The sequence below is a fragment of the Topomyia yanbarensis genome, chromosome 1 (assembly GCF_030247195.1).
Source record: "Topomyia yanbarensis strain Yona2022 chromosome 1, ASM3024719v1, whole genome shotgun sequence".
NCBI classification, from domain to species: domain Eukaryota; kingdom Metazoa; phylum Arthropoda; class Insecta; order Diptera; family Culicidae; genus Topomyia; species Topomyia yanbarensis.
The window spans coordinates 204,122,477-204,147,274 of NC_080670.1; the positions used below are offsets into that span (position 1 = coordinate 204,122,477).

Genomic DNA, 24,798 nt, shown 5'->3' on the forward strand with positions numbered 1-24,798 from the left:
TTTACATTTGTACAAGATGTCAAAAATAAAATTTAAATAAATGATATTAGTGAGTGTTTTTCAGCACACAAATTACGTCTCTCTCGCCCTATATGTTCGTGTTATCTTTGTGGCTACTGCCTGGATGTTGGCAATCAGATTTTTTTTTCTAGCTTCTGTGTTGGAATGTATTTTTGTACATGATATTTCCTCGTCGATTTCTGAGCAAGGTTATCTGTAATGCGCCGTCTGCTCACAGAACTGGTACGTATTATTTTGTCTTTCCTATCGTATGTGTAAAGAGTAGTCTGGGCAATGGTACCACATTTTGTTTTATATTCCAGGGACAAGTAGCGAGAAACATCCATAACTCCATAATAGATTCCACCACTCCGAAATGTGACATGAACTGTCTACAGGTAAGTGATGCCAAATCTTGTAGACGAGTTTCGATTTTACCATCATCCATAAAAACGGCGATCTGAATTCAGGTGCTGTCATATTCGACCACGTATTTTAGGTTGTTTTGCAAAATGTATCTGACTGTTTTTTCATATGTAACACTTTTCGGCGGTATCCAACGGGGAAACGGATCGAAATGGTGAGTTAAACGAAAGCGATTATGTGAAAAAGTTCCCCCAGGGGCAGGATTCGAACCTGCAACCCTTGGGATTCCGGCCCAATGCACAAACCCATATGCTATCGCTGGGCTATGATTATCAAATTGGCAACAGTGATCATACCACTGCCTCTAGAGAGAGAGCACACAAAACCGCCGATGCCGCCCAAGAGATTTTTTAATTTCCCCGCTAGATACCAAGGCCTGGGTTTTTATTATCGTTTGATGTCTGATTTTTAGTTCATTACCCATCGGACAGAGCTAATGGAGACTGCTGAATTCTGATCCCTTGCCCAGTTAACTCACCATTTCGATCCGTGTCCCCCGTTGAATACCACCAAAAAGTCTTAAATAATGTCCACAAACATGAATTAATTGTAAATTCGAACAGCGTGTTCGCTCCCATCATACCTCTGTTGACTGGGCAAGGAACCAGAAATCGGCAATCTCCATTAGCTCTGTCACCCACCGAAGTACGATGGGTAATGAAGTAAAATTACACAATCGCTTTCGTTTAACTTACCATTTGGATTCCTTTTCCCTGTTGGATACCACCAAAAAATCCCAAAGTGACCAAATCGGCTGGAAATGGCTATAGTTATTGTCATTGTAGTTTTACGGGAACCATGAGCCTCTTGTATTCCCTAAAAAGCTACGTTTTTCCAGCTCCTGATTTTGGTCGGCATTCAAGGTCGATTCGCGCCTAAAAATATCCAACGCCTAACAGTTTTTTCCATATCTTTCGCACCCGTCTGCTGTTTAGCAAACTTAATGCTAGTGATTTCTACATATAATAAGTAGGTCGCGAGTAAAATGCAATGCTCGAAAGCGCGGACTGACTCATTAATTGCCTAAGTGACAGACTCTGATTAGCTCTGGCTGGCTGACTAATTCGGCGGCTTCTAACGACAGCTGAAGTCAAGACAAGTCAAGGCGGCTTCTAACGACAGCTGAAGTCAAGACAAGGCTTGTATAGCTTCCGGGATTGTGCTTTGACCATCATAATTTGTTCATCGTCACAATTTGGTGTTACTCCCTTCTTATAAATCGACAGTCCGGTTCGTTTTAGCGTGTTTGCAAAATTTTGGCTTCTCTCATTCGATCTCACACCGACTCAGGCTTCCTGGCGCTTGATAAACGCTTTCCGAACGGTTTTATCACGGTAGTGACAGTTTATTTAGCCACTTATTTCGCTAATTCGGTGTGAAAGAAGTTTAGATCTTTGCAAAGGGCAGCAAAATTTGGATGCGTCGTTCTTCTTGCTTGGACGCTATTTTGATAACGGAAGAGTAAATGTCAAAACTGAAATAGCGACATCTTTCTGTAAGCAAAAATAATACATGTTGTGACCGAGAAAGGACAGATTATTATTAATGACAGTAGCAGAACCTTTCGCAGACGATCAACTGTCACGACTATTGATGATATGCTCTTGCACTAGCGATTAAATTACTGCCTTAAACTGGAGAAATTGGTCTAATCAAATGGGTAGCGATCTACACCCATCACGATAAGGAGAAGATGGCAGCGTCAGGATTTGAACTGTGAGGCATTCAAAGATGCCTGTTTGAAGCGAGGCTCACGAGATGAATAATATTCTATGAAAAATTGGTAGAGCTTGCAGCTTTCTAAGAATGTCGAAAAGCTCTTATACTACCATACTACCAAATTTACTCTAAAAAGCAGAAATCCTGAACGCCGTTCAAACATCACGAAATAACTTTCGCTCTGTTTTTTGGGAAGCTAAAAACTGAAGTTGAAAACAGTTTATATATGGTATACACTTGCACAGGAGCTATGCCAATGGGTGAAAGCACATAGCGGCAGGCATAGAACCGCTAAGTATTCAATATCGATCGGTGACTCCGTGATTGACGACCCTATCAGAATATTAGACGAGATTAATAGCTATTTTGAGAACTTATCAGCGACAAGTAACTACAGCTGGAGATTGCATGGGATCGAGAACAGGAGTGAAGCATATTTGAAGATGACGAATAGTTGAAAGACTGCAATATGTCGTTTACGATGGAGGAACTATTGCTAGTTTTGGACACCGGACGAGCAACTTCATGCAGTCCAAAGGAAATTTCGTATCACATATTAAAATGTCTCTAAGAGTTAAAACCACCCTCCCGAATTCTTACACCGAAATCTGGTCTTCAGTTATTCATACATATGGTAAACCACCACCTTGTTGGAGTTCTCAAAGACCAAAGGCTGATAGACAATCGACAATTCGCATTTCGGAAAGGAACAGGATCCGCTGCATATTTAGTATTACTAGAGAGAACGCTTGAGGATACTGGGCGGTCAGGAGAACACGTGGAGTTTTAGATCTAGCCAAAGCATACAAACGAGCAGGGAAAGTGTACTGATGCAGTTGTACGATTGGGTTTTCACAGGGAACCTCGATAAACTCGTTCAAGGATACCTCACCAACCGGAGCTTCGAAGTAGCAACCGGTGGCGTACTGTTTTGGTAAAACCCGTACTGTACGTACGGGTTTTACCAAAACGAAAACGGTGTTCTGCTACCAGGTCAAACCATTCGGAATCCTGAATGGAGTCAGTATGAATTCCTGCTCAAATGCAACAACTGATTACGAAACCGGTTTGAGATTGAATCCATACTGACTCCATTCAGAATTCCGGAATGGATTTAACTGGGTAGGATCTATGTTAGCAGTCACACTTTTTCTAATATCGATGAATTCTGTGTTCACAACCCTCCACCCATGCATGGTTACTGAGAAATGTTTCATCTCGCACATATGCGACAAAAGACAACATCCATGGACCCGTCCCGTGTGACGGCAAACGATATAGTGATTCTATACCCAAAGGAGCCAAAGGGAATAACACTATATCAACGACGTCAAATCAGCAGTCGCCGGATAATGCTCAAAGTCGGGAAAAGAATTGTCCATGCTTTTCCATAAGTTAAGCGATGATTACTTCTTATCGCAGGAAAATTCAGAGCGCTATCCCACACTACTTTTACAGTAAACGGCAAGTTACGGCGGATAGCCTAGAACAAAGTTTCAATAGCCTACCGATCGCCGGCATTCAGTTTAACTCGCCTACCTGTCTTTTAGTTTACGGCACCCAATTCGTTGCAATGATTTTCTTATGGAATGAATACATTAATTGTAAATACAATTTACGCATACCTGAAAAGTATCATTTTTATTCAGTTTAATTAACAATTACAGTTAACGTAGCCAATTAGCACACATTAAATTTGTGTATTGTCTATCTCGACATGATCTCGCATTTCGTTGATTTGTTGCTATTTGAAAAACACTCGAGTGCAATCGAAACAAAAACAAATGTCAAAACGTTTCCTTACTCGCATTGATGCAAATTAGATGGGCGCGTAATCCAACGCTTAGCCCGCCCAGTTAAGCTCAGCCGGAAATGAACCGGAATTCTGGCTGGTTCCAGTTCGTATTCCGGCTCCAGTGACACAACCGATTCTAGTTAGAATCGGTTGTTGCACTGGAGCCGGAATGCGAACTGGAACCAGCCAGAATTCCAGTTCATTTCCGGCTGAACTTTACTGGGCGGTGGCGCATGGCTGACAAGACGTATCCCACACTAATTTTATAGTAAACGGCACGTTACGGCGGATAGCCTAGAACAAAGTTTCATTAGCCCATCGACCGCCAGCATCTAGTTTAACCCGCCTAGCCACCTTTTGGTTTACTGGGCATCATCAAAATGATGGAAAGGCGCGTTTCCAATCAAACGTAAATATCGCAACGAATAAGCCCACTTAAAAAAGGCGGACGAACATGGTCCGGTGATTTAAACACTTTATTGACGTTTGACTCTACTTGCCTGTGCTGTTGCCCACAGGAACAAATTAGAAGGCAATTTCAGCACTTCAGAAGATAAATTTTCTGGCGGCTGAAATGGACTTAGTTATTTTTCGTGTGTCTCTAACGGAACGGTTCATGTTTGGATGCAGCTCGCATTAGTTTTTAAACAATTCGCGTGTTCTCAAGTGTATTTCGTTTGATGTACATTTAATATACGTTATTTGAGCATCAGACTATGGCAATTTTAGGTTATTTTAATACAAAGTTCCCATGCACATCGACAACTTTGTACCTGTGTAAAAAATTTCGTGCACGCGTTCAACCTCAAACATCCGTTGTCTCGATGTACAGGTTGGCCTTGAACATCGAAACCATGCGAACGATGTACGAACGGGTACGTACATGAGAACGATTCGCACAAAGCAAAAAGAGCCAACGCTAGTGATGATAAGAGTGAGAAAGAGAAAATTGGTGCCATGAACCTGTGGTTACGCCAGGAGTACCCACACCGTGTACGTACATGGAGTTCGGTAATGCAGGCGAACATGTGTATGTGTTTTGCTACGAAATAGCGCGTTTCGTACACAAAATGTGGGTTTAATATGAGCACAGAACCAGAGCGAACATTGCGTACGATGTTCATTTGAGAAGACTGTTTATAACATAGGGCTTGACTGGGGAATATTTTAATTATAATATCAAGAATTTTGTTCCAGCTTCTGATATCTTATTTCTCAGCTAATGAAAAAAATGGCATTTGACTGCAAAATAAAATGCGTTGAAATTTGATACAAACAATTTTGCAACAGTATTATTTGATGACTAATCGGAAAATAATTATTGTTTGCAATTTCCATATAGTCGATTTAGGGCGATTAAATTGTGCGTTCGGCGGACGATTTAAGGGTGTCTAGAGCGGCCCAAAATGTTGCATTTGAAATAGCCCCATTTTTCCGACAAATTGTAGGGCAATTAGCGCATCCAAGATGGCAAATAGCCCCCGCTAGCCAGTAACTTGCCCTTTTTGACTGAGGAGACTGTTCGCAATGCTATGATGTAAATCTGTTTCAAAATGAGAAGCCGTCGAATAATTTGGATCTGCAAAAAATACATCTGAAAAACAGTGTTCCAAATGCGATGATTTAGCCATCTGTTCTAAATATTATTTCTTCGATTTTGTTATTGTTTATCACTTATGTGACACATATTGTTCATTCTGCTGTCAGTCGTCACATATACTAATGAAAAATGATTGAAACAGTGTTCTATTTGTGTTTCAAATTGTGGAAAATTTTAAACGTAATGGTCGAGGTGTTCTAGATTTGACCTATTTCATTACATTCCATGAATTCCCGATTTGCCTTATTTGGTTAGCTTGAAACTAAACTAAGTTTAGTCTTGGCGCCAACTAATTTGAATTTGTTTTTACAATGATTACTTTTTTTCTGGGGCAACCGAGATGCCGACTCAAAAAAGAAACCAGAGATTCTTCGAATTTAAAAATATCAAAAAGAAAAGATTTTTATTATTCATTTCTGAGCAGCGTCTAATTATTATTCTGTTCAGTGCAACTACCGAGGCCCCTGAACAAAACGAGTTATAAGTATTCTACATCAAAATCAATTAGATATGTTAGAAATATGTTCGTCTGTCGAAGTCGGGAGTCTTTGTTCGCAATGGCAAGTTATAAATCAAACCAGCACACATCTGTCCGTCGATAATCACCATCATGCGGTTATCGTAAAATGCATTCGACTAATAAATAAACAGCGATTGTGGTATACGATGCTGGCGGTGTCTGGTACAAAAACAACACTACGGTACAAATCGGTTGGCCGATGTTTCCTCCCCCCCCACAAACAAATCAACCCGGATTCATTCCAATCATTTATCAACCAGCCGACTGAACTTCTATCCATTTTCCAACGATTGGGGCGGGCGTTTCTGGCTCTGTCGGGAAAACCCACCGATGACACACCGAATAATACAAAGCCGCAGACTAAATAGGCCATGGATTTATTGTTCTAAAAGCGAGTATGTGTCATATAATTAACCTCCTGTTGATGCCTAATTGAAGCTGTGAAGTTGATTCTTGTGGATTTTATACGGTTGAAATAATGTGGTAGTGTCATTTCCGACATGGACTGAAAAATGGTTGCGTTACTAATTTAACTGTCAAAGATGCTAACCCCTGTGGCTGAAACCATTGTCAAGTAAGATCGATAGTGTCAAACAAGAATTTTTACATTGTTTATAATATCGTAGAAAGCTAATTGGAGAATATTGTATGAAGTATGACTCTTCATTCAATGACCCAACTGAACTCCACAGTAGTAACAGTGATCACAGGACTGGTTTGCGGCTCTAAAACGGACATTTTTTCTCCGTTTTAATAAATAGTTGTAAGCCCAGGGCGCACCCTTACTCGAACAGATTTATCTACACCTTCTTAGACCAGACGCTGCTCTCGTTCGTGATGAGAAAAACTCATCAACTCGAGCCGCAGGGAGCTAAAACGCACCACCACCGACCGGCAGCAATTATGTAACGTTATCCTTGAGAAACTTTCTCTGTGGAATGTTCAACAACATTTTTCCACCGGTGTGGTGGCACAATGGCTCTCCGTCATTATCCTTGGAGTACAGTGGGGCAAGAGCGTAATCCTGGTAAAAGGCGAGCTCAAATAAGTTTCAAACTTATCCAATCGTCTCTTCAATATTAGACTGAAAACCGTTACCAGGTTCAAATTTAAAATCATCCTTTTGCCTCACACGTAACCTTGCCCATTCTTTCTCCGGTAGCAAGTGGATTTTGCCTCAGGATACGCACAAGACTGCTACCATTCGGGCTCGTTGTTCGCTCGGCGACTTGCCACCGCTCGGGTTGGAAAATTAATAGTGGATTTAAAGTTACGATCTTGAATTTTTATTACGCTCCCACATCCCACACTCACACACACAGGAGCAATTTTCCCAACTTTCATCATCAGCTGTGGCGGGCTAGTCCCGTGTTGTGCGTTCCCTGATTATGTTGCTTCCGGGCGCTTGACACGCTTCTCGGGTGTCCTATTATTACAGGGAGCAGGGAGGGAACTGCGCCGGATTGCATACACTGTTATCGTTGTGCTAAAACTTGGAAATGGCGTAGCTGTTGTACCAGAGCAGAATTGCCCCTGTTTTCAACGTTGAATGGAATGGTGCTGAGATAGTACTTAAACCACAGTACCATTTTGCGTACGACGTACAGAATATTATGCATGTACTAAAGAATAATAAATAACAGTGAGGTAACTGCCTTAATTCATTTAGCAGGTTTTAATACGAATGAACATGTATAGCAATGAAATCATAATTTTCTCTGTAATAGACCAGCAATATGTCACCAAATCAGAGATGCCAGATTTTTTAAGATTTGTCTTTATTTTGAAGACATTTGAAATGTTGTGAAGGCGTGTTTTTCATTTCGAAGACAATTTTTTTCGGATGTCCGATTGATTTCTGGCAGAATTCTGGCTCAAAATCAATACCCGATTCAGAATCCTGGCCGTTGAAGACAAATGAAGGCATTTTTTTATGAAATGTGAAGACATTTGAAAAATATACCCCCTGCACCAAATGAAGAATAATTTTGCCCACCATTTCATACATCGATGCAGCTGTTGCTAATTGATTTTCTTCGAAAATGTACGGACGTTGTTTGACACTATTGGTCTTACTTGACAATGGTTTTTGCCACATGGGTTAGCATTTTCGACAGTTAACCCAGCTAACGGCTAGGGCTCAAGTTGATTGAATTAAAAATGTGATTCTGTTTAACAGTATTTTCATCATCAAAAACGCTTTTGATCCACCTAACAGTGTTATGAGACATTTCTTATAACTCTCATTACTCTCCTCGGATATTATATCGAATGAGGACATTTAGAACATGATTTCTCGCGATGTTTTTGATAACACATACTTCATGAGATAGTGGCAAGACTCAGAGAAATACTCAAATCAGCATGGGGCAACATCAGTGCGAGAAATCTCAATGGTTAAACCATACTTAAAACTTTATTTCGATATCAGCTTTTTTGAAAAGTGACCTCTAGGTGAGCAATATTTTTCGAATACGGCGCGGAGGAATACGTGGCCCCTATTCAACCAGAAAGTGTTCCAGTAGAAAAGCGTTTGCATATTTTTCGACATTTCGAGGATCGTATTTTTTGCCAAATTCTTCATGGCTCTCCACGCTAGTCAAGGAAATCGTTCTCAACAATCGAAATTCCACTTTCCAAATCGTGGATCATCAGATATATTTTTCCAAGACGGCGTGCCCCCGCCCCCTTGAGTTTTTGAGATAAATTTTCAATTAGGTGGTTTTTCACTCATGTAAACTAATTATTATTTTTCACGGAAAATTCCGCCTTACTACCCCTTTAAATGAAAAATTATCTCAAAAAATCAACGTAGGGGTTAGGTATTTTTAACAAAAAATGTGTAAGCAAAGTTTGAAAGAAATCGGTTAATTAGTTTTTGAATGGCAGGTAACACTGCAAATCATGTTTTTTTTCCAAAGACGTTCCACAAAAAGCTTCGTCACCGAGTCGTTTGTCGACATTTTTGCGTAGAAAAATTACAGCATGTTATTGAAATGATACACTATAATGTACAAAAGTTTCACCCACAGTTCTAAAACAAATTCGCTAAAAAAGTGTTTTTTTCACGCTGAAGCCTTTACCACCCCCCCCCCCCCCCACCTTATCCATTGGACTGGAGCCGCCTATATCGCAAGCCATAAAAAAACTGCATTTTGAAGCGACGGTATTCTGCTCTGTACAATTAAAAAGAATTAAAATTTTCAAATACCTTATAATATTCACAAGCTTATCAGTGAAAGTTTGTTTAATTAGTTTTTGTAATATTGAATAAATGACGAAAATTCCTGTACTTTCTCGAACCGCAACATATACAAACCCTCAAATGTACCGATTAATTTAGGATACCCTTGGGAGTAGGTTCGCCAAATTTCAATGTGGGACACAGTGAATAATAAATCTAGCCAAACATGTCAAATGGTCCTAAGTGAAAATGACAGTTTCTCTTTGTTTACTTTCTTCAGAGGTGGACTGTAAATTCTAGAACTTGGGAAGTGGACTCTGGAACCTAGCGGACACTTGTTCGGAGGGTCGAATTGCGATTGAAACCACTTAACTTCTTTCGATGCTTCTATTTAATAACTTAAAACATTTTTACTTTAACTATAAACTGTTAATAATAACAACAGTTCACTTGAACGGCTCACAAAACTATGATGATGAAACGCGCACGCGCCGCCATTTATATTGCACACACGCGCCAAAAATGTCCTTTCCCTTTCTACCATTTCCGTAACGGCGACGCGTCGACAAATTTCTCGAACGATCACAGCAAGCGAGGGGTCTGCAAATATACGCATTCTCAATTTTTTCTCGGGCTGTCAAGGTGCAGCACGAACATCCTCCCCAGCGGAAGTGGTTGACGACTTCAAGTTATCAAGAATTGGAATCGGGGCCAGCTTGTGGATTGGCCGTTCCAGTATTCCGGACTGTGACTTCAAGCTGACAACTCGAACCATGTTGTCTGGACCTGAGTGAGCTTTAATATTTTTTGCAAGTCTCCATGATTGGAGAGGTAGATTGTCCTCCTTTATCATGACAATCATGCCCAAGGAGCATTGGCCTTCTTCTTGGTCCATTTGCCCCTGGTTTGTAGCTGCATCAGATACGTGATCAACGTCTACAAAAGTTGTCACGGAGTACCTGCACGTACTACCAACGAGACAACCTATTGGTAGAAATCTCCTTATAAGTTGGCTCCGGAATCGCTGTCAGCGGACGATCAATTAAAAAGTGGCCCAGGTGTAAGCGGTTCGAGATCATTTGGATCCTCGGATAGCGCATACAAAGGCCGCGAATTCAGAAGTGCCTCAATTTGGCAAAGTAGAGTAGCGAATTCCATCATCGTAAGCAACGCCGTATTGCACACCTTCTTCGGTATTATCTTTGCACTTTTCACTCCTGCCTCCCAAATTCCTCCCATATGGGAATCATTCTCTATTGAATCTCGCGCGGTTGGTAAAATGCAAATTTTTTTCTTTCCATCAGCTGTTGTTTAAACTACAAACACAGCTCAAGCAACTCGTGCTTTGCGCCTACAAAGTTTGTCCCATTATCCGAAAATAGCTCTTCAGGGACAACACGACGGGAAACGAAACGAAGTAGCGCTTCAGTGGACGAATTTTCAACAGCCTCCAGGTGAATCCCCTTTGTCGCCATGCACACGAACACGCATATATACCCTTTGACAGGGGCTGCCTTCCGTCCAGCTTGCTTAATTAGGAACGGGCCAGCAAAATCCAGGCCAACCTTCTGAAATGATGGTGCTCTGTCACAGCGACTCGACGGAAGGTCTTCCATAAACTGCTCCATTGTGATGGGATTGAACTTGAAACATTTAACGCAACTCCGTGTGATATTGCTGACTACAGAGCGGCCGTTTGTTATCCAAAGCTGTCTCCGAACAGTAGCTAGCAGTGACAAAGGGCCAATATGCAAATTTTCTTGGTGAATGCATCTGACCAGACTTTGCACAATTGGACTGCGGTGAGGTAGAACCCATTGGTGCTTGGTAGAATACGGTAAGTTTGAGTGGCGCAGCCGACTACCCACTCGAAGCATTCCGTCATCAAGGAAATGGCTTAAGCTGTAAAGTCTCTTGGGTGACTCACCTTTTTCGAGGTTGGCAATTTCGGTGGCAAATTCCAAATGTTGCACCGTCTTCACTATTACCCTCAATGACTCTCGCAGCTCTGAAGTCGTCGGGTAATCCGAAACGATACGCTTGTCATTGCATTTCTCTTTGCAGTTTCGGCAAAATCGCACAACAAAGGCAAAAATACGCATCAGTTTCCGGAAGGAAGCGATTCTTTCGAACATAGGACGAAAAGATTCGTACTAAACCGCCACGCTGACGATCGCAGAGCGACGAAGCTCAGGTATGGCATTATCGGGCAAAAGATCAGGTATCTCCATTTCACAAAATTCACTTCTTTGATACTCTGCACAATTCCACCATAATACGTTAGTTGCCAATTTCTTAGCTGATTGGCCACGTGATACTATATCTTCTGGATTTTCAGTGGTATGCACATATCTCCACTCGAATATATCTTCCGTAGAAACAATCTCATCGATCCGATTTTTCACAAACATTTCCAGTTGATCGGGTTTCTTCTTCAACCAGGCTTAATTTTTGTCGGTTGTCACGGTAAAGATGGACACGTCTATCGATACCAGGACACATGCTAGTGAGCTCGGGTGATTCGTAGTTATACTGCCTAAGCTCGACCCTCATTAGCAGAAGACAAAGATTAAGCCCGTACGATATTCAGCGTGTTCTAATGACCCTACCACTTCTAGTTTTCCGATCTGTTTACTTCACATCCTTGCTCTCACTTGAGTACTATGGCTCTAATTTTCATGACTTTCCCTACCCAGTATAAGTATATTTTATAAGAAATGTGAAAAAGAAAGTTTTAGTACGTATCTTAAACGTCAGATGTTACAGAAATAAGGAAAAACATTGGTACGTAAATTTACCCCTCGAAGCAAATTTCGTCAGCTGGTTCCTTGAGCCTCAAAAAATAGTTTTACTAATAATGACACGAACCAACTCCACAGCGCCCAGAAATCACGCCCCCAGACGGGATGCACCTAAACGTCAAGAAACAAAAGCCTAGGATCAGACTCGCCTTACAATGAGTGAACGTGAGTGGGCGTAATTGAATGTGACATAGATTTATCGTGCCGCAGGTGAAACGTGATGATGCCCCCCTCCAATCCTTTCCAACCCCGTACCAAACGCCGCTATGCAACCCGTACACTTTCATTGATTTTGGTTCTTCAAATGCGAGATGATATAATAGCCATGGCCATGTTGTGACGTGACGGACGTGACAGGAAACCCGCATCGGTGGCTAGGCGCTCATGTCATGAATCTTCCTTGAGCAGCCCCGGTGTCGGTGGAAAATTATTTCACGATTCACTAGCCGGCAGCCGCAATGAATAACTCACCTCTCGGCTTCGATGCGAAGGAACCATCCATCATCGGTAGTTTTCCGACTAGATATATATATAGGCTTCGTTTGCGGTTGGGTCCTGTTATTGATGACAGCAATGCGATAAGATGATTGCCGGCGATTAAGAAGTAATGGGTAGTGCAATTTGCATCTTTTGAACCGGTTCATAGCAGGCGACGCTTTTGTTCCCTATAATGACGGGGCTAAAGAGACTACACTAACAAATAGTTTGTTATTCTAGCTATTTCGAACCATGGCTACTGAAGACCACGAGTTTATTTTTAAAGTTGGGAACCAACGTAGTGAGTAGAAATTGAAGCATAATAATACTTCTGAAAGCAGGCGTTTCTCTATCAATAATCAAACGTAATCTTTCATACGAACGTTATAATTTTAATGTCTTTTTGTAGAAGAAAAAAGTGTAATAATACTGCTACGTCGTCCGGAAGAAGCCCTTGGTCGATCACCGTCTCCATGCGACTGGAACAAATCTACCTGCCAAAGAAAAACTAAAATCTGGGAAGACAACTTTCCAGCGTAAAATCTCATTGATCACAGAAATATTATCGATAAAAAGCAACAGATTTGAAATCTTTCGATGTGCAATTTCGAATCGGGATTGAGCTAACTTTCAACCATACACTGTACGTTATACCAGGTTTCAACACTTAGACCAGAGGAACCTCTCCTCAACCTGTGTCCCACCCGAACCCCAAATACATACTACAGTTGTGGTTATCCTTCTTGATCCGATCACGCACTTCCGGTTCGATAAACTTCTCATGCTTCGAATTCTTCTCGCTGCTCAGCGTCTGCTTCAGCAGCATTTCCTCCACTCCGGCGGCTATCTTCGCATTTTGGTAGGAAGAAATCTCACTCTCGAACTCCGTCACCACGAAGACCCACTTCGGAATCTCGAACCGAACCTGACACAGCAGATCCCGGATGTAATCAAACTCGTCGATAAACGTCTGGTAGATCTTATTTCCGAAACGCGCCGCCAGTTTCATCTCCAAACGCCATTCCTGCTGTTGATCGGCCGTTGCGGACGAAACCACCGTAGCCGACGGAGTCGTCGGTCGATTCGGAGTCGCGCTATTCCCCGGTTTGGTGTTGATGAACGAATCGTACAGCTTGGTCAGAATCATTAGCCGAGAGTGGCTAGCCTCTCGCAGTACCGTCTGCTTGGTTAGTTTTAGGGCAGCCGTGACGTACTCGCGAACCTGGGTCTTCTGCTTCTGGATCACGTGATAACGGGTTGGATTCTCCAGGCGAGTCTCAACCTGCAGCACCTTCTTCGGTAGATCGATGTCCATGTTCTCCAGCGGGAGTTGAACGGAAAATACCGACGGCGTTGCATGCGGCGAAGGACTTTTCTCATAGCTTTTCAGCTGCTCGCGCAGCAGCTGCTGCTTGAGCTGAGTTCGCGACGAGCTGGTCAGGTGCGGGAAGCTTGTCCTGTGGAAGTCGGTAACAGTTGTGTAACTCTTAACTAAATAAGATCCCAGCACCACCGAGATGAAAAAAAACTTACTGATCAAATGTGGCCACCGTGGAGGATTTAAGGTCTTTGACCACGTTGACCTCGGCAGATTTGTCCAGAAGGGAAAAGGCATCGTCCTCGTAGCGACTACAGTCGACGTCGACCAGGATTCGACAGTTGTTCATGGTGTTCATGGTGTGGGGAAAGTCGGGGCTGCGAGATAAATACAGGGGAGGTTTAGCATAGAGGTTTGAAAATGTTTGAAGGGCGAGATGTTAGCAGTAATGAAGGGATGTGGGAAGGTTGGAAATAAAATTAGACAGCATTTAAATTGTAAATTGTTCCTAAGTATTTCTTATAATGGATGTTTTACCATATAACGTCCAGTTTTTTTGACACAGCTCAATGCATTAGCTTAACTGAGCCGTGGTTCTTCTATGCTTTACAATATGCAAAAAATAACCCTAAGTTACACAGATTTTTTGTATGTTTTGATGATAAGGTTAAGCCACCAATACTGACATTACTAAGACACGTTATATGACTTCCAAAAGAAAGTAAAATTAATGCATTCGAAGTGACTCCAAGTGACGACCGATTAGTTAGTTTTCACTAGAAAAAAATGTAAGTCAGCAACAGAAAAGCGCGGCAAAGACTCTTTTGACCATAATCAGACGCCATTCATCCATGTGTGTATTGTAATCCGATACATATTGCCATCCTCGCCGTCCGTTGTAACCCGCCGATGATAACGGATGATAATAAATGCTGGGGCTTCTGGGAATTCCTATGATTAATGATTCCATCCCCAGCTTCGTTCTCATTCCAGTTGACACAATCATTCCAGCAGCTAGAGCGCGAGTGGGAAAAGCAAAAAAAGGCTTCTGAAGAATGGAATCCTTTTCCGCTGTCCGTTTGAATAATACTCTTTGTTTGGGCGTACCGAGACTCGTCTCGAATGATGAGATTAATCATCCGGCAAGGTGCAGCCATCCATGACATATACATAGTAGCTTTAGCTATGACTCATAAAACAAGCAATCTCGTTGCGTAGTTTCGATCTTTTGTTTCGATAAACTTCGCAGCCGATTCTCGGTGTACTGTACAGTAGGAATCTTCAGGGGTTTGCAGGTTATTAAATCTTATGAGCCGGGTTATTGGCAAAAGTTACTATCTCAGCCCTTTATCTATTTCTAAAAGCGGAAGAGCTTGTTGAAGGATGATTTTTTAAATATTTAAACAATGGCGATAAGATTGCCTTATCAGATAATGTATTTTGCAAGAGTCACTTTGTACAACCGTGATTCGCTAGGTGAGGACTTTAGTATGAAAATGAAAGTCAAAATCTCATGTCAAATTTACTTCAATAATCAAACTGACAACAGTTAGAGATGTGTACAGATGCATTTACACTACTAAAAATCCTATTGACCTTTTTTTTTTGACATCTGCCAGTCGGTTCAACTAGCGAATCGAGTTTGTTAGTTGTGCAGTGGTGCCCAGTTAAACTCATTCCGGAACCGATTCGGATTTCTGAATGGAGTCATTATGGATTCCAAATCAAATGCAACAACCGATTCCGACTCAGAATCGGTTGTTGCATTTGATTTGGAATCCATACTGACTCCATTCAGGATTCCGAATCAAATTCTGAATGGTTTGACCGGGTGGTAATCGTTCACACAGCTGATGATCTCTTGTTTATTTCTTCTGATGTTACTCCACAACGTCCGACAAATCGTTGATTCGATCCAACATCAAACGAATCGGACTGACGAAAAATGTTTGTCGAATGTTTTTACGTGTTCGCAGGTGTAAGGCAAAACAAAGTTGTCCATTTGTACCGTGACTCTCAGACAGTTCGGGTGTTTTTTTAATATCGGTGCGGTATCATACACTATGTTTCGGTTTCGCTTTGTGTTTTATTTTATAAGGTCACATTCCTCAGCCTTTTGTTCGCGCAGTGAAGATTGAACAATAGCCAGCCATATAAGCTGGATTGGTGCAGCGTGGGAAACAAATATGAATCTCTCTATCTATCTCTACCTTTTTCTACCCATTTCCTGTTTTTTCCCCGGACGGTCAAATGGAGGTCGAATCGATTCCCAAGGCTCCCCCCGACCCAAACGATATACAGAGCCCTCGACCGGTACGTTTGTGATCTTCTTTCGGCCCAATACAAAATCGCTGAATCTTACAGATTTTGAAAGACCTGACAGAACGGTTCTCGGTTGTGACCGAAATAACACAGCAGGCAAACGATATTGCTTGCTGCGAACGGTTTACGTAGGACTATTATGTGTGTATGTGTATACTCGTTGAAGCGACGGATCATTGCTAATATCGGGTTGTTGGCAGCGTAGTTAGTGTTGCGCATTTCCGGCTGTAGCAGTGTTAGAGGACGAAGGACACGGGTTGGGGCGTACAGGTTAATTTGTGATAGGAGATCGGGAACATCATATTCAGCCAGAAGAAGCTTAGATACGAAGGTGGCTTGCGAGGCGTGCCTACGGTCTTCGTATTGACGTAACGCATATCGTATGAATCTGCCCTGGACGGCTTCAATTCTTTGGCTCCAAGTTTCATGCTACGGGCACCAGACAACGTTCTCGAATTCCAACTGTGACCGCATCAGTGAACAATGTAACGCTTTGAAACATAAAGGATCCCGGAATTCATTGGCTATTTTGAACATGAAACCTAGTAGACGATTTGCTTTGTCAATGATCGCTGAGAAATGATGGGCCTTTCATCTAGAATGACATTCAAATCTTTTACATGGTCAACGCGTTAAGATGAAAACCACATCGCTCACGAACAGTGAAAACAGTAGCGGACCAAGCGTACTACCATTAGGAACTCCAGAATAGTTGAAAAAAGATTCAGATACATTGCCACCAATTTGGACAACGACATCACGGTGAACAAGGTATGATCGCAGCCAACGGTAGAATCGGGCAGTGCAGCCAAGTTTATCAAGCTTCGTTAACAGTATCTCATGATTAACAGTGTCTAACACAGCCTTAAGATCTGTGTAGATCGTGTCCACCTGCAGTTGTTTGGACACTTGTTCTGTGCAGAAGGACGTGAAAGAGACCAGGTTCGTCTCAACCGATCTACCGGGGAAAAAACAGTTCTGACAAGGGCTAATGTAGTGTCTGGAAACTGAGAACAGCGCCTCGTTGATGCGTGATTCGAAAACCTTAGACTCAACTCACAATGAAGTTATACTACGATAGTTTTCGATATTGCATTTGTCACCTTTTTTGTACACCGGAAACATCACCGAACACTTCCATTTATTAGGAAATTTTTGCTGCTGAAGTGACTTATTGAAAAGGTGTGCCAGTCGGATCGCTAAAATATAAATAGAAGGTATAGCACTTAGTCCTGGAGCAAACGACGATTTAGTTTTCCGAATTACAGAGAGAACCGATTGTTCTGAAGTTGTGAGTACATCCATGTCCACAGCATCAACGGGAACATCGCGAACAGCATTTTGGAGCTCGATAACAGATGGCGCATCAGTCGTGAAAACACTCGAGAAGTAACTGAGCTTTTGCTCGTAGTCGTTATTTCGTCATTGTAAACCATCTTAGATGGGAGGCCAGTTTCTTTTCTTTTCGTGTTAACGAAAGACCAAAAGCCTTTCGGATTTCTTCGTAAGTTTTTATTGAATGTGGTTCACATATCGTTTGTACAGCAGTTTATTGTAACTGTGATACTCAGTACTGGCTATTACAAAGAAGCGCTTGAGAAAAGGACATCGTCGATTTGTGTACGCACGAAGCGCTTTGGCACGAGTACGTTTTAGATTCCGAAGCATGGCGTTAGACCATGAAGACTTCCTAGGAGGTTGGTATTTAGGCACGGATGTTTCAACATAGTCAAGTAGTAATCGGTTGTAAAGGTCAACGGCAGCATCTCCAGTCGATCGACAGTAGGGAGCGGAGCAATGTAGCTAGATCAGTTTGGCGAAAATTACTACGATCCGCAATTACTCGTCTTCAATTTACGTCCTTAGTCCTCTGACATTTTGATAGTACAACCGCAAACCGTCAACGCCAGACAGGTGTCCCGGCATATTATCCGAACGTAATGTACTCGATGGAAAACTAGAAACCGAAAGGTTTTCAGGAAGCGGATCATCATATACAGCAAAATACTCGCCTGAGAAGGGAGTTTGGAAGACCCCCTCACGACCTCCGAACGCAGGGCCAAAACTGCTGGTAGCACGACTGCGTCGGAGTGCTCGAGGGCTTCCATAGTACTGTATAACGAGCGTCCCGGTGATGGTAGCGCAGGATGAATTGGTTGATGCAGTCGCGGTGGCAAATTTTCCTCGCCTGAGAAGAGAGTTCGGAAGAGGAGGAACATTTCCCTTCATAAACTTTCTTGTAAAGGCCAGAAGGTGTCGCTTGACGTGGCTCCGAAAGTGACATCTCTTGGAAGTGTTGCAACCAAACCGAAGCAAGTAGATCCTGGTTCCGGGGAATTAAGCTCCGAGAACGAGTTCCCAGCACTTCCCGGAACATCAAAAACTGTTGATTTCAGTTCGAGAATAATCATCCAGAACATCCAAAGACACTCCCCCAACCCATGGTGAGATAAATAGTGTTCAGTAGACTGGTTCAATTTTTGACTTTTAGCTCCACCAGGCTCTATTGATTCCTTTTATCCCCCTTAGTAATTGTGCAATTTTTGGTACCGATCGGTTGTGTCTACGGACCCTCCAAAAATTTCAAAGTTTATATGGAAATGAGTATGGAAAATCGGTTAAAATTGTGTTCAGACGCATACGAAGAGAAAGCAAACGTGTATAATGCCCACCGCGACGACGGGCTACCCGCTAGCTATCGACAGAAACGCGATGCTAGAAACGCGAATGAGGAGTTTGACGAAAGCCAAGAAACGTGGTTACTGGCGCCGGTTCGTTGATGGATTAACGCGCGAAACAGCGATGAGCACTCTTTGGGACACGGTCCGGTGTATGCGAAATCGTTGTATATTCGATTTTGCCAAGAAGGTTTGCCCGGATTCCGCCTGGCACAGAAGACCTACCGTGCTACACCCCCTCGCGATAACGCGAACGAAGCACCGCTTTCGATGGTTGAGTTCTCACTCGCTCACTTATCATTAACAATAAAACTCCAGGGCCAGACAGAATCAAATTGAACTTGTTGAAGAATATGTCAAAAGAAGCTTGCTGGACTTATATAACAAGTTTCTTGAGGGTAACATTGTCCCACACGATTGGAGACAAGTGAGAGTTATCGCCATTTTAAAACTAGGAAAATCAGCCTCCGAACACAACTCGTATCGACCGATTGCAATGCTCTCCTGTATCCGGATGCTGTTCGAGAAAATTATCCTGTTCCGTATCGACAATTGGGTCGAAACAAATGGCTTTCTGTCAGATAAACAATTCCGATTCGGCAAAGGCAAAGGGACGAACCGGAATTCAAATGGCCTATGATAGCAAAGAACAGATGGCATCCGTGTTCTTCGATGTTAGGGGGCTTTTGATTCAGTTTCTATTAACATTCTTTTAGAGAAGCTGCACCAGTATTGTCATTCACCGACTCTTAATCAACCTTTTACTAAACTTGTTGTGGGAAAAGTACATGCATTTTTCGCATGGTGACTTATCGGCATCACGATTTGGCTACATGGGCCTTCGCCAGGGCTCAGGTCTAAGCCCCGTTTTGTACAATTTTTATGTCAACGACATTGATTAATGTCTTGACAATTCCTGTACGTTAATGCCACTTGCACACGATGGCGTGGTTTCTGTTACGGGACCCAAAGCTGTCGATCTACAAGAACCACTACAGAATACCTTGGACAATTTGTCTGCTTAGGCTATTAAGTCATTCTATTAATGGGTCAAACTATCGCTCAGGTCTTCACAGTAAAATATCTAGGGTTCGACTCGAAAGGTTCTTGGGGTGCCGCATTAGGTACCTGAAACAGAAGTGCCAACAAAGGATCAACTTTCCTTGTACAATAACCGGAACACGGTGGGGTGCCCACCCAGGAGACCTAAATAGGTAGTATCAAACCACGATGCTGTCGATAATGGAATACGGATGCTTCTGATTTCGCTTCGCTGCGAACATACATTTCATCAAACTCGGAAGAATTCAGTATCGTTGTTTGCCTATCGGATTAAGGAGCAGGCAATCGACTCATACGATGAGTCTCGAAGTTATTTCGGGCGCTCTTTCGCTGAAAAATCGATTTGGGAGCTCTCATATCAATTGCTCATTCGATGCGATATCTTGAACCCGGTGGTTACTGAAAATCTCAAAAGGCTTACCGAGCTCAACTCTCAAACCCGTTTTATGTCCCTGAACTTTGACTACATGGCACAAAATATTAATCCTTTTTCTTACAATCCCAAACGTACCGTTTCTTGAATACTTCTGAATCTACTCTTTTCGAGACATTCACGAAAGACGAGATTCGTGAAATTCTGGTCCACACACCCCCACAAGTGCTTCCAAACATTTTTTATAAAAAAAATTCCGAGAAGTCGACTACTCTAAGATGTTTCATACTGACGGATAAAACCCCGAAGGGTCCACTGGCTTTGATATTTTCAATTAAAAGTTCACTGGCTTCGGTATTTTCAATCAAAAGTTCACCGCTTTTTAAAAACTCGGTTACCCTGTTTCAGATTACGCCGCAGAGCTAGCTGCTATTCAGTATACCTTAAGGCATTGACACATTACCCATAGACCGTTACTTCGTCATTTCAGATAGCTTCAATTCCATTGACGCTATTCGCTCGATGAAACATGGAAAGCACTCCTCGTTTTTTTAGGGTACGGGAGCTACTGAGTGCTTCATCTGACAAAGCTTTCCAAATTACGTTGGATAGGGTTCCCTCTTATTGCTCTATTCCGGGCAACGAAAAGGTGGACTCTTTAGCTTTAGGGTGCTTTAGAAGGTGACATTTATGAAAGACCAATTTACTTCAACGAATTTTTCAGTATTACTCATCAGAAAACCCTCGAAAGGAACTAGGAAGGTGGCTACATTTGATAGTCCCTATGATATCGACGAAACCTTGGTTCAAGGGGATGGATGTTGGTTCGTGTGATGTCCCGACTCGTGGCAAACCATTACACGCTGGATGCACATCTCCGGCGTATTGGGCTCTGCGCTTGTGGCGATCACGATATCGAGCACATTGTCTGGGCGTGTACCGAGTACAGTTCCGCCAGGTCGCGACTAATGGATCCCACACGGGCTCGAGGAAGACCACCAAACGTCCCGGATCGAGATGCCATGGTAAGCCGCTATTTCCTCTCTATATGTCCCTCATCTATCTTTTCATAAAATCATTAGGCTCCTCTCTTTTTTTCTCGTTCTCAGAGGGCTCCTGTACTGCTTTGTAGCACCGACTTGCATCAGAGCACTACTACGTGACTGTTCTCACTCTCACTTTTGAGACCATTCATAAATTAGGTAACGCAAAAATTGTCCAAAATTGACTCCCACCTTCCCCATGTAATGAACTGTCACAAATTAGTAGTCTCGTGTTCAAAAAGGCTACCGATTTATGTGAAAAAATAAGGACAATCTGCTGTCTACCGGATAATTATTGGTTTTTGAATTCGACATCATTTCAAGTCTTCCTTTGCAAATTGATGGTCAATAAAATAAAATCTCCCCTTCACGCGAATGATTACAGAAACTGACGGGCCTGTTGAACAATAAGAGCCATATCTAACGACCAGAATCTATGGGATTTGATTTTACCCGTTCCAAAAATAAGTCTAATTCAACATCAACCCTTGTTCACTATCATCCTCATATCGAATGTACTAAAGCGGGCTATCTAAAGACCCCACTCTACAGTAGAAAAAAAAAAAAGCAACCATACTACGACGAGCGGTAATAAAACAAGATCTGACAGACAAGATGAATTGATTCCATGGCTTTCTGTTTCTTTCAAAGATGTACGCTGGTTCGTCGTCCTTTTTTCTAGCCACCACACATTTTATCGGTTACGGTGATAATCCGGTTCAAATTTCCTATTCACTCATGGCCGTCACGAATGGCAACTGTTTTTTTTGCTCTGCGAAAGTTCGACCCCGCAATAATGGACTTGGACAGATCCGGGTTGAATTATTTTAGCATGCCATTTCTTTTTCCATGGGTATGAGTAGGTAGTATTCCTAAATCCGTTATAATTCATCCAAGCAGGTCTTTGTTACCAGATTATCGTATCAACCTAACAAGAAATAGAAGCCTCTTTTGAAACGGATAAGAAGTTTTCGCTTTTAAGCAAATGTCAACTTGATTGGTACTACACTTCCACGTTCGCATGATACTCCTTATCTGGTAATAAAATTCCACGAATCGTTTTTTGGATAGTGCGCTAATCAAACCTTTTGTTTCTTTTTCCATGCCATGATAAACGGTGGTGGACCGATCGATGGAAAAACTGGTGGTGTGACGATTACATGTCGGGTTCTGCTGCTGGGTGGTTTCGCTTCGCTCCGGTTATGATGAGCTTCGATTGATGGAATTCGATAAGGAAAACCTATCATTTCTTACTATCCTCTCTCTTTGACAGTTGACTCCAGATGACTCCAGTATGATGAAAATAGAGAAAAATGTCTTTGGTGGAGCGTCAAGGATCCAACTTGATGAATTTAAAATTAGTTTTTATTGTTGAAAAAATCAGTGGAGAATTATAGTATAATCTAATTGAATAAATTGTATTGTTTATTGGGGTTTTAACCTCGATGGGTCATACTCCCTTAAATGAATGAACATTTACCATTTGGTGATTTGGTTTCACTTTCATGCCATACCGACTGAGGGTTTTTTTGTAAACGACTTGATACTAATTTAGACATTGTACTTTTGTTGCTCCTTTCCTGGAGCTGAGACAGGGATGTATGTCCAATGCCAACATCCCTGATCATAACAGGAATTTCAGAGGGGTCGTTTTCCATTCCAAACTACCCCACCGACGCGGCGGGTAGGTACCTTTCCTTCACGACCATATGTATAAATTGTCCTGCTATCATTTTCCACATTTACCATTAGTTAGTCCCTCCGGGAAGCTACATACTAGCGCTATGACGGAAAGAGCAACGATGACAACGAAATGCGCAAGCAAGCTATGGAATCCCGTGTAAACGCAAGCCGGTCCACACACACAACACATGCTCACATATGTGGTTTTCATAGTGATATACGGTTGCCCAACACTCGTTTGTCACAAAAAGCATCAGTAACATGAATCTAGTCTGGTATTGCCTCCAGGATGTTCGGTCGCTTGGAAGCAAAAGTAAACGTAACTTCATTCGTTTGGATCCTCTTTTTTCTTTGCGACAGTTTTGGTTTTTTTGTGACTGCAGTTACCACGGTAAGCCTAATTATATAACCGAATTCAGGAACCTTGGGAACATTTATTTCGGTTTCGCACCCGTTTAAAACCAGACTTACTTGTTAGATACATCAGTAGCAACCGATTTTACCTTGTGTTCAGTAATACTAGGAAAATTGAAAACAAATACAAAAAGAAAACAGAACTCGTTCATATTTTCCTCTATTAACCCAAATGGTCCAGACTGCGCACTTCAGTACTAGTCAACTAGTTGAAGCATCGAATTTAAAAACTTTGAAAAATCTTTCCTGTTACCATACGCGACACGATATTGTGTGCGGAGAGCTTTGAAATGTATTTCATCGATCAGAATATGATGACAAAAACTAATAAAGTAATAAAGAATTCACTCTGGCTTAATAATTTAATATTAATAGCCCCAAAAGACATCCTTCTTTCCCATTTAGGGTGATGAGCCTATTATTGCTGTGGTTCTATTATCACCCTACTCATTTGAAGCCGTTGGTTAGAGCAGTGTCTGCCATCTTTGTTCAACGCATTGAGTCAAATGGTAGTGCAACAATAGGGGCACTCGATTCGTGTTTTCGTTGTGCTCAAACACGAGAATTTCACTATTTTCAGCGCATGTGTGTTATTATCTTGGTTCTATACAACGAAGCAAAGCTGTTGATGCCAATTAGTACGCATTCCATTGTTTGTAGACCGAGTAATTAATAAATCAGTGAGGCACCCTCCTTAGTATGGTGAAAATAGGCACTTTACCCTACCTAAGATTGTTCGAACTCTAGGAACAACTAGGCTGACAGATAACTATTTGCACACAATTATTTAATTTATACGTTCTTCTGCCATCCTTATTACTCGCACCATTCGAGTCGCCTGAATCGTTTTGGTCGTTGTATAATACCTAACCTGGTGCTGCTAGGAAGTAGATCTTTTGCATCACACATACAAACACAAACATACAAAAACTTTATCGACAAACCCCTGATTTGGTTCCATTCCCTACAATCTTTCAGCTGGTGCAAGTTCCGAACTACACAAACTGCTACTCTGCAAAAGCAATATATGGATATCTATCGAATTTCCCATCCAAAACACACCTTACCCGTTATCATCGTGTATTCCTTCCTCTTCCTTCCGATTCGAATCGTTATCCTACGGGAATCTCATCTTTTTCGTCCTCCCATCCCAGTGTAAGAAAGCTTCCTGCCCCATCCAATCCCCCCCGCTAACCATTCGTTGTTGGTGGAGTGTAATTTGTAGCCACCCTTCCCACGTTTCTACGGAGAAAATTTCAGGCAATGTTTGGGCAAACCACTATACTTGCTCTAGGTGGTACTGTACTGCACTAACACCGGTCCCAATAGCAGCAAGTAAACACCCATTCGATCCTAGCTGATTGGGGGAAAAATAGAAATCCA

The 24,798-nt window shown here is 42.1% G+C and overlaps 1 protein-coding gene across 2 annotated transcripts in view; it reads right to left on the reverse strand.

The window, feature by feature from the left end:
- Nucleotides 1-12,893: 12,893 nt before the first annotated feature.
- Nucleotides 12,894-24,798, reverse strand: part of LOC131688906 (uncharacterized) — a 57,011-nt gene continuing 45,106 nt past the window's right edge. For both annotated transcript variants that reach the window (XM_058973537.1, XM_058973529.1), the window contains 2 exons: nt 14,056-14,217; nt 12,894-13,979 (listed from right to left, as the gene is read on the reverse strand). In XM_058973537.1, the coding sequence (XP_058829520.1) occupies nt 13,211-13,979; nt 14,056-14,198 (912 nt within the window). In that variant the 5' untranslated portion in view covers nt 14,199-14,217 and the 3' untranslated portion in view covers nt 12,894-13,210. The remainder of the gene's footprint in view (nt 13,980-14,055; nt 14,218-24,798) is intronic.